Genomic DNA, 13,445 nt, shown 5'->3' on the forward strand with positions numbered 1-13,445 from the left:
AACCTATAAATTGAGGAAAGGTTACTTATAAGTTAGTACATTTGAAATAAGACAAAACTAAGTATTTGCACTATAAATTACACCAGAAATACTTTGGTGTTTTTGCAGTGTGTCAGTGAGATACACCTCACACTGTCAAGTGTAATGCTGTACACTTGACATTACATAATGAAGCTTCAATATTACCATACATGCAATACTTCCTGGTTACTTTATATTCACCTATATATAAAAATTAAACAATATTTTGAGCTGCTAAGGGAAATGATGCAAAAAGTAAAAAGGAAGTTAAAGAATAAAATATGTAAGAAGTATTTTTTTAAAAATATATGCATATTTTTACTGTTTGTCTGAGGGTTTGGGGTTTTCGAAAGGATCAAGCTGTTTCCTGTCACTACGGTTTGAATATCCAGATTCCTTTCTCACTCGGCCGTATGTTTTGATCTCTCCTTGGAATGTAACACAATAAAAAGAACTACGAAAGGAAATATGGTGAACAGAATCCTTTGACGATACGTTCCTTTGACAGAGCCGTCCAACCAGGGCCGCCGCATGCTGGTTCTGGACACAACCTTCCACAAATCCACTGGATCCGGTCCCGACCTGAGGACCTGTCAGTCAACGAAGCTCTGCTTGGCCATGATAACGTACTGATGTCCCGTTCCAATAATTCAAAAATAAATCAGTGGAGAAGTTAAGGGGAGGTTTTCACACCTAACACTGTATCCTCGGTGTACAAAGGAGCGTTAACTCAGACCCTTCCTCCCAGCAGCTGATAAACTTTGTAACCATCACAACTCCCAACAGACTCAATAACTCTTTATAACTTTACTCTTATTTGCAGTTTTTCTCATTTCAAATAACATTCCTGCACATTCCTGCTGTTTTTTACACACTTATGCATACATGCACAACTTGTGCTTTTTTTCTTTAAATTACCTGCCATGCTGCACCTTCCTTGAAATATGAATATGCCATTTTTAATAACTGTACAATATTACTTTATGTTGTAAACTTGCCCTTATTACCGATGGTCACACTGCACTTTTTTACTACCTATGTATGTTTATTTATTAGCATGTGTGGACTTAATTTCCCGCTGGGCTCAATAAGGTATTTTTTAATTTGAATTGAATTTTATGAATTCGGTTGTTACTTTTGAGTCTATTTGTACTACTCATGCACAATGAAATTGTCCATTAGGGACAAATAAAGTTATTTGAATTGGATGGAAATAAACTGAAGAAACGTGGTGCCTATATTTGAACCAGTTTCAGAGAAAATCTACAGGAAGTTTTAAAAACTGTAATTTTGACACCAAATTTTTGTTTTGTGTATAATCTCAAATCGTAAAGCGTCAAAAATATATTTGAATCTCTTGACCAATGTGAGTATATGTAAATTCTGGTAATACTACGGTATCAGTCTTACTGTATCATCTAATGTTCATTTACTATTAGGAACAGAGGGGAAGTATTCTTAGAACTGAGAGAAGTCACTGATTATAGTAATAATGTTCGTAGAATGACGACTTGTGTGAAGGCTAAAAAGAAGAAATAGAGAATTTTCAGGCAATTTTTAATCTTTAGTAAACGGAAATGAGAGTCGTAATGAACTGTCATAAAGACGACTTAACAGTTTTGGCCCTAATTTTAAGAAGACCATGTTCCAAAAGACCCACCACAGCCTTTTTATTCAAGCAAGATGAAAGTCTGAATGGCATTTCAAGTTTATAATCCCTACAGAGCACGTCGGCCTGTTATACCCCCCACAAAATAGATCCTTTCATCAAAACGAAAAGTGTGGAGAGAAGGTAAACGTTTCCCTAAAAAGCCCCTCTTTCCTTTTGAAGTTGTAAATGTCTTGACATGATGGGTGCAAATATTAAAAGGCGTGAAAATAAAATGGAGATATCCAAAAATATTAACCAAACAGGATATTTGGGGGGATATTTGGGTGACTCGGTAGAGAGGTATGTCCGGGAAAGCTACGGGTTAATTTAAGACTAGGAGCAAAGCCTGGTGCCAATTAGGAGCAGCGAGCACCACATGTGGGCGAGACGCAGATAGAAGCCAGAAGCAGTGCGCGATGGAGGCAAGCTGAACCAGTGCAGTAAAGTTGAGTTATGTAGATATTTGCGCAGAAAGATTTTCTTTTTTTCCCCTCCTCAACGTGATGATCAAACAGGACCCGTTTGATCATTACTTCTCATCATAAATCTGAGAAGTTGGACGAGTGAAAACTTTGGCCACCGTCCCCACGTGGCCCCTTGCACATTTCTCCCGTGGAACAACTGCAACATGAGGACTGCCAGTGCGACCTTAGTGCTCCTTTCCATTTCTGCCCTCTGCTCGGGGAGCGGACCCGAGGCGTGCCAGGGGACACGCTGCTTCCCTGGCCAGGAGTGGAGCAGCAGACCGTGCGTTGGAGCACACTGCCAGGGGCGCACGGAGGCGTCCGCTCCACGAAGGCAACCCCACCACGCTGCGCAATCTAGGACAGGGCAGGTTTATCCCAGCTACCAGCAAGACGGTCAGTTCCGCCGTCACCACCAAGCTCAAAGCACCCCGATATCCTCCTACAGCGGTGTGCAGAGTCAGCACGGAGGCTTTGGAACCGACGGCACCAGGAGGACGAACCCCAGGACTATCACGGCGGAGGTGTTTCATCCCGGCTGCTCCGGCGGGTCTTGTCCGACCACCGTTTCTCATCGTGGAACCAATGATGACAAGGGAGAGTGCAAAGGGATTGGGTGCAGATTGACCCCCAGGGTGAGCCAAAAGCAGCAGCCGTGCGTCGGGAGCGGCTGCAGGATGCATGCTGGAGACGACGGGAGGCGAGACTCTTCTCCTGTTCAAGCGACGGACAGGGCTGCGCAGTTCCTCGGCGAGCTCCCGGACTTTGGCTTGGATCGTGGCGCTTGGATACAGCTGGCATGTGATATGAAGCCAGGTGAGTGTCAGAGGAGACTTCAGGGTCTCTTCTAGGATTTTTTTTTTAAACTTGTGATGAAAGGTTGGCTCGGGTTGGGGAAAAGGGTTAGTAATATTCAAATATTACACACGTCGCAGTAACAGCTATCATTTCTATCTTGAGGGAACTGGAGCACAGTAAATTCCTTTGAGCATCCCCATCTAACTTTAATGTCTTCCTCAAATCCCTTCCTCTTCTGAAAATATTTCAATATACTCTTCCGAAAATGCAATTACCCAGCATTAATCTTTGACTCGCTGTTCGGAAAAGTGCAACATATAGTAACAGGCTTGAACTAAAAATGCATTTAACTTAACCTTCCTTAGGTACTTCATACTGTCATCTCTGGCTTTCCTGCAGTCCTCAGAGCAGTGCAGTGCGCAGTAGTCAATTTCACAGTCAGATAGGCTGGAGCCGATGGTGTTGGTTTATCAAAATCAAGGGAATTTTGATATTTAATGATATTTAAACTCAATTCAAACTCTGATTGTGGTTAGCATAAGTGTGCAAATATAGGCTTTATATCCTCACCTTCCTAAAATAATGGCCTAATCACATGTGAGAGGAAGTCCTGAACTTTGTCTGATTTATGTTATGTAGAGGAGAGGTCATTAAAATACCTCTTAATTCGGAAAAAACAAAAAACAACAAAAAAAACAGTTACATAAAAAGTTTCTGTCTCCCCCACAGGGTCCAACGAGGTTCCATCAGAGGACGCTCTTGTCCTGCAGCTTCAGCTATCAAAGGGCCAGGAGAGATTCGTCGAGGCCCTCAAGGGCCAACAGAGTGAGGTCAAGGAACTGCAGAGACTCCTCAGTGAACAGCAGGGGGCGCTTGTTAACCAGCAGAGGGAAATACTGGAGCAACAGAGGAGGATGTATGATCAGATGGAGCAAGTACGTCTGCAGCGACTGATGAGGAATGATTAATGTTTGGTTACTGGCGATAAGAAGAGCAGATCTGAAAAAAAAAAAAAAATCTGAAAAAGAACAATTGATTCCAGGAGTGAATCTGTGTCAAGTATCAATGTTGCAAAAATATTCACACCCGCTGAGCTTCTCACATTTTGACACAAACTGGGATGTATTTTATTGGCTTTTCATGTGAAAACAAGTTCATGAAAAGTTCATTTGCATTCAGCTCACAGGGATCAATTCTGTGTAGCACCAGCGCTCAATGCAATTACACATGCTAATCTTTTGGAGTTTGTCTCCAGCAAACATTCTTCTTTACAAATTAGCTCAAGATCAGAGAGGCTGGATAGAAAACATCTGTAAACATTCATCCCAAGTCTCTTTTCAAACCCATAACATCTAATTCTGAAACCCTAATCCTCAGGGGTCAGTTTCCTGCAACTTTTAGGTTTTCACTCTTCAGTACTCCTACGTCAAATCAGAGGGTCATTACCAGAACCCAGTATAAGTTGATCCTAAGCTGATTATATAATTGAACCATTTGGTTCTGGCTTGCTGGATCTGGGATGTATCTAAAAGTTGGAGGGCACCAGTACTCTAATACTGCACAGACCCAAATTCTTACACATTGGGTAAAATTTTCAAGACCTTATTTGTTGTCATTTTGATGATTATGGCTTAAGCCTTAGAGAAAACAAAGACCCAAATATCAGTGTCTCACAAATTCAGAATAATCTATAAGATCAATGGAAAAAAAGCATATTTTAAACAGAAATGTGAGGTTCCTGAAAAGTATGTTCACCCAGAACTTGGTTGGGCTCATTCCTTTTACATGAATCAATCAAAGTAATGTGGGATGGAAGTGACTGGTCTGCTGGGACTGTTGGGTTGTACTGAAAGTCCAGGTTGCTTTGACAGCAAACTCCAGGTCATCTGCACTGTTGGGTCTGGTGTTCCTCATCTTCCTCTTGACAGTACACCATTGCTTCTCTTTAGGTTTTAGGTTCGGCCAGTTTGCTGGACAATCGCAGTAACACTGTGGTCACTTAATCAAATTATGGTACATTTAGCAGAGTGGGCAGGTGACAAATCCTGTTGGAAAATTAAATTAGCATCTCCACAAAGTGTGTCAGCAGGGAGAAGCATTAAGTGTGCTAAACTTTCTGGGTAGACAGCTGCATTGCAGAGGACTTCAGTGGACTAACACCAGCAGATGACATGACAACCCTAAATCATCTCTGGCTGTGGAAACTTCACACTCGACTTCGAGCAACGTGGATTCTGTCTCTCTCCACTCTTCCTACAGACTCTGGGATCTGGGAATAAAACATGAGCTTTGTTTTCGTCTGAAGAAGGAAACAGTCCAGATCTGGTTTATGAGAGGCCTGACACGAGAAATGTAACATTTGTAGCCCATGTGTAGGATTTGTTTGTCTCTTGATGCACTGAGTCCAGCCTCTGTCTCTCTGAAGTTCCTCTAAATTCTTGAATGGATGTTGTTTGACAATCCTCCTATGCCCGAAGATATCCCTGTTGCTGGTGAACCTTTTCATAAAACACTTTTATTTTACTCAACTATCTATGAACTCTTGGAAACAGCACAAACAACTACTTCAGCAATGACCTCTTGTGCCTTCCCCTCCTCGTCTATGAGTGTCTTCTGGACATCTGTTGATGTCTTCTGATTGTGCAGCCTAGAGCATTCTTTACTTATTTTCCAACACAATCCCCATCCATAAGATTGTAATTTGACTAGATGTGCAAAAGCTTAGGGGTTGTTAATATTTTTCAAGATATTCCAGATAAGACACAGAACAAGAAGCATTTTTGCATCTTTGTGTTCAAAGTGTAACGTCTGTTCAATGACCACACTGAAATGAAGAGATTTATGTGTGCAGGTAAAAGCTCAGTACGGCATTTTGATGGACACCATCAAGCAGACGTCTTTCCAGAACCTTCAGGAGGAGCTGGACAGTCACATGGAGACCCTGAGTGGGCAAGTCAGACCCCATCGAACACAACAAGCTATGTCATTGCATAAAATGGACATGGAGGCCAGTGTGATGGAGGTGAGCTCATGTTATTCTAGACATTGAGGTATCTAGATTAGCCTCAAATTTAAAAAAATACAAGATTCCTGATCTGTCGTACCAGATTAATGTTTAGGTCCTGCTACTAGTTCAGGGATGATCACTTCACTGCATTTCATGTGATCAGGTGAGACAACCCCAGCTGGCCTGTGGGAGCTGCGGTCCTGAGGAGTACTGCAGCTACAGCAGCGGACATCCTGGCTGTGAAAAATGCACAGTTTGCCCTCCTGGCTTCTTCCTGGTGGCCCAATGTTCTGTCCACGCTGACAGGATCTGCCAGGTTTGCAATTTTATGCTTTCAACGAATGGCTTTCTTAACTCAACTGAGTCATGCCAGTTTGGACTTTTTTGCATTAAGCAACTTTGTCAATACACTTCTAATGTCGAAAAAACTAAATTTTGCAATTGCAGTGTTTCCATTGAATAAGACACGAAGTTAAAATCACACTTGAATAAGCTTGTTCATGCCATCATCCTCCTGCCACTTCTTTTCTTCTTTGTTTTTTCCATCGGTAGTAACGTCACACAGGTCACATGACTCGTGAGATGCAAAAAAAAATCTCCATTGGAGATTTGCGAAATACACACCTATTTAAATTCTGCTGAAAAGCCACTTCATCCGTAAAAACCTTCTCACGGAAAAGTGCTTTTTCAAAATAAGCAAATTTATTTTCCAGTTCCAATTCACATAATTTTATGATCAATGGAAACACAGCTATTGTCAGCTATTATGTGCTAACAAAATATAAAGTAATGGTTTATAAAGTAAAGGGAACAAGCAGGCTGAGTCTTCTTACTGCAACCAGTGGCTCTAACAAGTTTGTTGTTATTACAGGACCGAGATGAATGTCTTGAAATATCAGACTTGTGCAGAAATAAACAGAAGTGTATTAACACTCCAGGTATGATAAATCATGCTTTTAATTATCGACATTGCAATATTTTCTCTCCTTTCTCCTTTTCTGATTGATGGATTTGTATTTATTCTCCTCCAATTTGCTTTCTGTCGTATCACCAGGTGGATTCAAGTGCCAGGGCATGACAGTACATGACGCCAACTCTGGAATGTGTGGCCATGGCTACTTCTACAATTCTGAGATGGATGAGTGTCAGGCCTGCAGCGAGTGCGACGGGGAACCGGTGGTTTCCCCTTGCACTTTAGTCACAGACACTGTCTGCTCCGGGTCTGTTACCGATGTTCCCGCTTTGTCGCTCTCCTGGTCTGGAGACATGAGTCTGAAGGGTCCAAAAGGCCAGATACTGGTTCACGCCTTCCCCAGCGCACAGCTTCACATACAGGGAAGAGACAACATGGGTCTGGTTTCAGCTGAGGATGGGCAGCTGGTTCTGAGGCAGCACGGTTTGGTTTGGCTCGACGGAGTTCTGTCCCTTGGTCACGGCTGCCGTAGCTTCATCCAGGTCTGCCTACGTGTAAACCACACAGACGGGACGGAGGGTCGTGACCTGAGCGGCATACGGGTGGAGCACCAGGAACGAAGGTCTCTTCAAGGTGTCAGCATCAGTGGGGTCGCAGAAGTCGACCCGGGTCACCTTATGTCCCTGTTTCTTCGGAGCGCCAGCCATCACTGCAACCAAAGCAGCGAAGGTCTGCAGCTTTACGACACCTCTGTAGCCATGCTCTCCCTCCTCTGGCTCTCTCACGACACCGGGGCTGTTGCCATGACAGCACAGGCCGTGGTTTCTGCGCATTACCACACAAATTATCGCCCGGCCTTCCGCATCTCCTCCACCTCTGACCCCTACGTAGTGGGGCTGAGTCACGACAGTCGAGGGATCCGTTTCGCAGAGAGCGGAACTGTGCGTTTTGTGTTCCAGCAGGCATTGTACTCTATGGGCCAAGCTTGTGTGAGTGACGGCTTCCAGCTCGTGGCATATCTCAACAAAAATGGAACCTCCACTGAGATGTTTCGGGTCTTCAAACCAGGGGTTCACTACCGAGACACATCTATATCTCTGTCTGGAGCTGCCACAGTCAGTCCCGGGGATGCCATTGGCTTTGAGATCCTCTCTCCTGCTCAGTGCAATGTACGCTTCTTTGGCGATGAGTCCGGCATCAGTCTTTTCAGTCTATTTTGGGTCCCTGCTGCCATCTCATCCTCTATGACTGCTTCTGTGGCCAACACTGGCCTTCCATCTGGAGCGGTACGGAACAAGCCTCTGTTCTTCCACCAGACCAGCCCCCAGGTGCCGCAAATGGGGCTGTTGGTGAAAGGATCTCCAAACCAGAAAAAGGACTTTGTCTTCAGGGAGAGTGGCACAGTCAGTGTGGCTTTGGACCTCAAACTCATTCACTCCTGCAACTTGGTCAAGGTGACTCTGCTGAGGCGAAGTGACTCTGAAGGGGGCCGTGAAGCAGAGGGTCTGCGGCCTGTACCCATCGCCCAGCAGGTGGCGGGTCAGATGCTTGAGGGGTGTCAGTGGGCTAGCTTGAGTCTACGGGCATCCTTTCAAGTTTATAATGGCACCACTGTCTTCTTCATCTTAGACTGCGTACGTGGACGAGTTAATCAAATCAGTCACCAAGCAGGAAGTGGGGTGTCAGCAGTTTGGGTGGCAGCATGATGAAAAACAGCCAGAAAGGGCAAAACCTTCCCATATTGATTCTTCCTATTTGAGTTTAACAAAAAAGGCCACAGACATTCATTATTTTACTAAAACGCATTGTCACTTAAGGTAGTAAATGCTAACCTCAACGTTTCACCTAACATTTGCATCAACACCTCTAAGTTAAATGACAAAGTTGCTACACCAGAAAAACAGAAAATATCATCAAGTATTTTATGTCTAGTTCCTCATATTAGTACATTTGACATACCCAACTTACAAGTAACTTTTTAGCAAGATCCAGGAACTTGTTTCATGTCAGTCGTTTCTTAATATTAATTATAAAAAGTACTAGTTCCAATGGCAGATTATTTCTCTCATAAGACATTTTTCCCCATGTTATATGTGAAATAATCTTGCAGCACCTTTTCATTAATATTAAAAAGTTATTGACTCAAAACAAGCTCCCATATCTTGGGGAAGAGTTACTTGTTAGTTTTTGTCTTATTTCAAATGTACTAAGATATTTGCACTAGAAACTAGACAAACAAAACTTGGTAAAATTTTGTGTTTTTGCGGTGAACTCATTTGGCCCGTTCAACATTTAGGCCCGTTTGAAGTTTTGGATTTTTTCACACTTTTTTGGTGTGAATCCTGTTTATTACTCTGGGATGTTTTGTACTACCAATGCCTCAATCCACATTAAATGGAGATGTTTCATTATTTTCCTATATTGTAATCATAATCTAGTACTCTAAGAACAAAATTTTATATGACTCAAATAAATACATCTATTAGCAGGAGGTCACCTAGAGTCGTTTGGTAAAGTGGAATTGGCTTCATTTTTAACTCCTATCATGGCTATTTATTGCATAAAGCTTCCAGCTATCCATTCATCAATTAGCTATAACCACAGCAGAGCCTGGAGAGAATCTAAGGATACAAAGGGAGAACAGGTAAGCTTCATGGAAAACGACTCCAAGCTAGAATTCAAATCCAAGATGTCGCTGTCAATCACGAGCATGATTGACCGCACTAAGATACTCCTCCCTCGCTCTGATTGGTTGTTTTTGACTGGAGGAGTGAATTTCTTCAGATGGCAATAGCAGCACTGGCATAAGGTGGAAGAGCTTGAGCTATTCACAGCTCATCTGTCTCATGTTATACTGTTGCATCAAAATGACCATTTTAACAAATATGTTAAAAAAAAACTAATAATTTCACCTTCCTAAAAAATAATGGACGGAGTATTTTTTTTTTCTTTTTTCTTTTGCCAAAAGTGATTCTTTTTTTTTCTAGTTTGTGCTTAAATCACCTTTTTGACACACACACACAAAAAAAAGACTTTGGGCATTATTCTAGGAAGGTGAAAGTACTTTAATGAGTTACATAACCCACCTTCAAAGTAAACTTCCTATTACTTCAACTGCTCATATTAATTTAATTTTACATGCATTTGTAGCAGTTTGAAAGCCGGTTTATCAGCTTTAAAACTGACAACTAACAAACGGCGCGGCCTGCATTCTCACAATTATTAATCCAACAATGTCAAGGTCTTTAAACTGGGTGCTGCTCACGCTGAAGTATGCGGTGGAACATAAATCATCAGCAGAACACTTCATCAGCAGTAAGCGCAATACTGTGCACCCCCCTCCCAGCACAAGGTCAGACTTCATTGTCCCGCTGAAGTTCAAAAGACATGGCGAAAGCCAGCTGTTTCCTCCATACCGTTTCATTCTGCCGCTGTGTTGCAGTAGCCGCCTTCAGACGCTCCCAGAGTTTTTGTCAGCTGGAAAATATCTTATCTTGTAAATATCGCCTACTGATGGCAAAACAAAGAAATTACATTTCTCTTAATTTTTTTTTCCCTATAAGCTGCTTGATGATGTAGTCAGCTATAATTTACTTTTTTAATCTTTTTGGATTAACTACAGGATATTTAATGAAACAGAATCGATCTTTTATATAATGGAAAAGCAGTGGTTTATTTGTACATAGTTATTACTCCCATAAGACAGTCTTTCAAGCTTCAGCTTTCTGTTCTGAATTGTCTTCAGCTTGCATGTTTTTAGTTGTTGTTATATATTTAAGTAATTCAGGCAGCCTACTCTGTTATGCCAAAGGGCCTTCAGATAACTCCAGTTGTTTAACACTGGTTTCTACTCATTTTAAGGGCATGTGTTTTACATTAGATGCCAGTCTTGTTGCTGTGAGTCTACTGCACCAAGCATGCAGAGTTTGGCTTAAATATGAACAGAAAGAGAGACTGAGGCCATGTAAAAACAAACAGCCTATTTAAAACTGACAGTGACGTGTATATTTGATGTTTTTCTGTTAACGCAATAAAACTATTTGCTATCAAATTTGATGTCAAGTCTAATTATGGAGCTGGGTGATGTATAAAGTAGGGTATAAATGTAAGGGAGACAACATTTCAGAGACAAAGGTGTTAGTTTGTGCAACTTTTAAGTTCGTGCAACTTTCCTATTACTGAAGAATTTTGAGCTACTTTACTATGAGCTGCGCTATAAAATAGCAGATGTTGCAAACGCAGTGCTTTGTAGCTTGGCTACTTGAGTTGACATTCCCTCGTAGATTTCCATGATGAAGATTTCAAATGATGGACTTTATCAAGTGAAAAAGAATTTCAAAACAAACCAAATCTCAATACAGAATTTAATTTAAATCCCCTTTGGTAAATCATAAACTAAACGTGAATTTTTTTTTTATTACTCATTACTGCCAAACCTTTAGATTTAAGAAATAACATGAAGTAGGCTAAAACATCTTAAAAAGTAACGCATCACGTCCCAGATCGAAACAAACTCAAGAACAGGTTAAAAACAAAGACGCTGACATCTATCTGCCTGAAAATACTTCCAAAGCCTTTGCTAGGGCTTTAGGACTCTGGAGAACCACAGCGAGTCATTATCTACAGATGGAGAAAAGGTGGAACAGCAGGAAGCCTTAGTATTAGAGCTAACAAAATAAAATCAAAAAACGCATCACAGCCTCATCCAGGAGTTCACCAACTAGCAATCTACTACAAGCCATCTTCCCCCGGTCAGTTCTTACGACTCAACAATAAAGAGACACTGGCAAAAAATGGTTTCCACAATAGTTTTCATGGGAAAACTACTACTGACCAAAAAGGACACAAAGACCCGCCTCATATTTGCTCCTAAAAATAACAATAAAATAAAACAAAAAAGATGTTGACGATTTTCAATACTTTTGGGAGAATATTCAGTTGAGACAAACTGTTTGGATTGTGTGTGTGCTTATATAGCCGGTGTAAAACTAAAACTACAAATTACATTAAGCAGTAATAACATGAAAGCAAAGCCTACCTGCATGACCCACGGAAGGAGGAGGACAGATTCCCAGGCTCTGGTGGCGTAGCTGAGACTTCATTTCTACTCTTTTAGGCAAACCTTTTGACGAAATGTAGCTGCTTAAAAAACCGCTAACTAAATTTTACTAGCTTCATGGCACAGACACATTTACTTTACAGCCAAAATCAAACTAACCAATAAAAAATATGTTCTTATTGGGGCTGGGTACATGTGCCCACCCCCAAATACTCAAACAGATGTGGGCCATGTAAAGGATGTTTGACCATTTTTATTTTTTTCCACAAATGTGTTAATAGTAAAGGGGCAAAATAACAATAAAAAAGTCAAACAATAAAATAGATTTTTTTTTACACAACGGGAAATCTCAAGGTAAGCGCAGATGCAAAAGCACTGCTGTCAATCGATTAAAGAATTGAATCAGATTAATCACACTCTGATTAATCACAATTAATTAGCATGCTTAGCTTTGTAAGCTTGAAATGTAAAAATGCGGGTTATTCTAAAAATGTTAAGGAAAAATAATGTCTCAAACCATATATCTCAGTTTTCTTAATAAACATTAACCATAAATTGGTTGTGCTTCGGTGGAAGGATAATTTTCATTGCAGTCAGTAGGCTGCATACATATTACCTTGGTTTCATCCAAACGTCCATCGCTGTTTTTTTTTTAAACGAAATTTCCCGTTGGACACATCAGTCCCACTCTCCTCACTCATCTTTTCACCTGAGACGCCAATGACCGCAGAAGAGGACCGCGGTGCCTTGAAGTAGGTATCCCTACGCTGGAGCGACGTTTTTAGCTTATAATAGGTAGTACGATTAATCTGCATTATGTAACTGTAGCTGCTTTATATGCAAATGTCTGTAAAACCTTGTCAATATGCCACTAATGTCGAAAAAACACAATTTGCATATGCGGTGTTTCCATTAAATAAGAAACGCAATTAAAATCACATGGAAATAAGTTTGTTCAGCGATAAATCATTTTAAAAAATATGCCGCGTGATCATCCTCCAACTACTTCCTGTTGTCTTCTTCTGGTTTCCGCCAGCGACAACATCCGGTTGTTGATCGTGTGACAGTTGTGATGCGAAAAACTGTTTCCATTGCAGTTTTGCGAAATAAACCAATTTCGGTACGGTCAAAACCACATCATAGCGCCAAAACTATCGAAAACAAGTATTTTGTTTTATGCAAAAATTGGCGTGATTCCATTAAGTGAATTTATTTTCGAAATGTTAAATTGCACAATTGTGGTAAATCGAAACGCAGCTACAAACAAGTAACCCTTTTAGATTAATCTAATGTGTTAGCACATAAACGTTGAAAGCCCTTTTTAAAACAAAAATAACAGCAAAAGTGTTCATTCCCTTCCAAAAACAAAGAATCCTACACCAGACTCGTGTCTACAGATCCTGAACCTCTCTTATTTATCTGCAGCCACGTGTGGTGGGGCCAACACGCCTCAGCCAGGCACATAAATGGCCAGCCAGAGTTGGTGAGGCCACATATGGTGCACAGACTGGAAGCATATATATATATATATA

At 41.2% G+C, this 13,445-nt stretch overlaps 1 protein-coding gene across 1 annotated transcript; it reads left to right on the forward strand.

Moving 5' to 3' along the window:
• The first annotated feature begins 2,036 nt into the window (after positions 1-2,036).
• On the forward strand, positions 2,037-8,944 carry LOC106961863 (uncharacterized). Its single transcript, XM_015055931.1, has 6 exons — positions 2,037-2,952; positions 3,664-3,869; positions 5,786-5,956; positions 6,105-6,257; positions 6,813-6,879; positions 6,996-8,944. The coding sequence occupies exons 1-6, from the start codon at positions 2,301-2,303 to the stop codon at positions 8,558-8,560; spliced, it is 2,814 nt and encodes a 937-aa protein (XP_014911417.1). The 5' UTR covers positions 2,037-2,300; the 3' UTR covers positions 8,561-8,944.
• Positions 8,945-13,445: the final 4,501 nt, after the last annotated feature.

The sequence above is a fragment of the Poecilia latipinna genome, unplaced genomic scaffold (genome assembly GCF_001443285.1).
Source record: "Poecilia latipinna isolate Pla-1442-1.1 unplaced genomic scaffold, P_latipinna-1.0 Scaffold1344, whole genome shotgun sequence".
NCBI lineage: Eukaryota > Metazoa > Chordata > Actinopteri > Cyprinodontiformes > Poeciliidae > Poecilia > Poecilia latipinna.

Bases quoted from the DNA above. Each gene is read 5' to 3' on its own strand.
- LOC106961863 (XM_015055931.1), top strand. From the start codon at position 2,301: ATGAGGACTGCCAGTGCGACCTTAGTGCTCCTTTCCATTTCTGCCCTC. The intron at 3,870-5,785 runs GTACGTCTGCAG...TTATGTGTGCAG, and splicing joins TGTATGATCAGATGGAGCAA to GTAAAAGCTCAGTACGGCAT. The intron at 6,880-6,995 runs GTATGATAAATC...TCGTATCACCAG, and splicing joins GAAGTGTATTAACACTCCAG to GTGGATTCAAGTGCCAGGGC.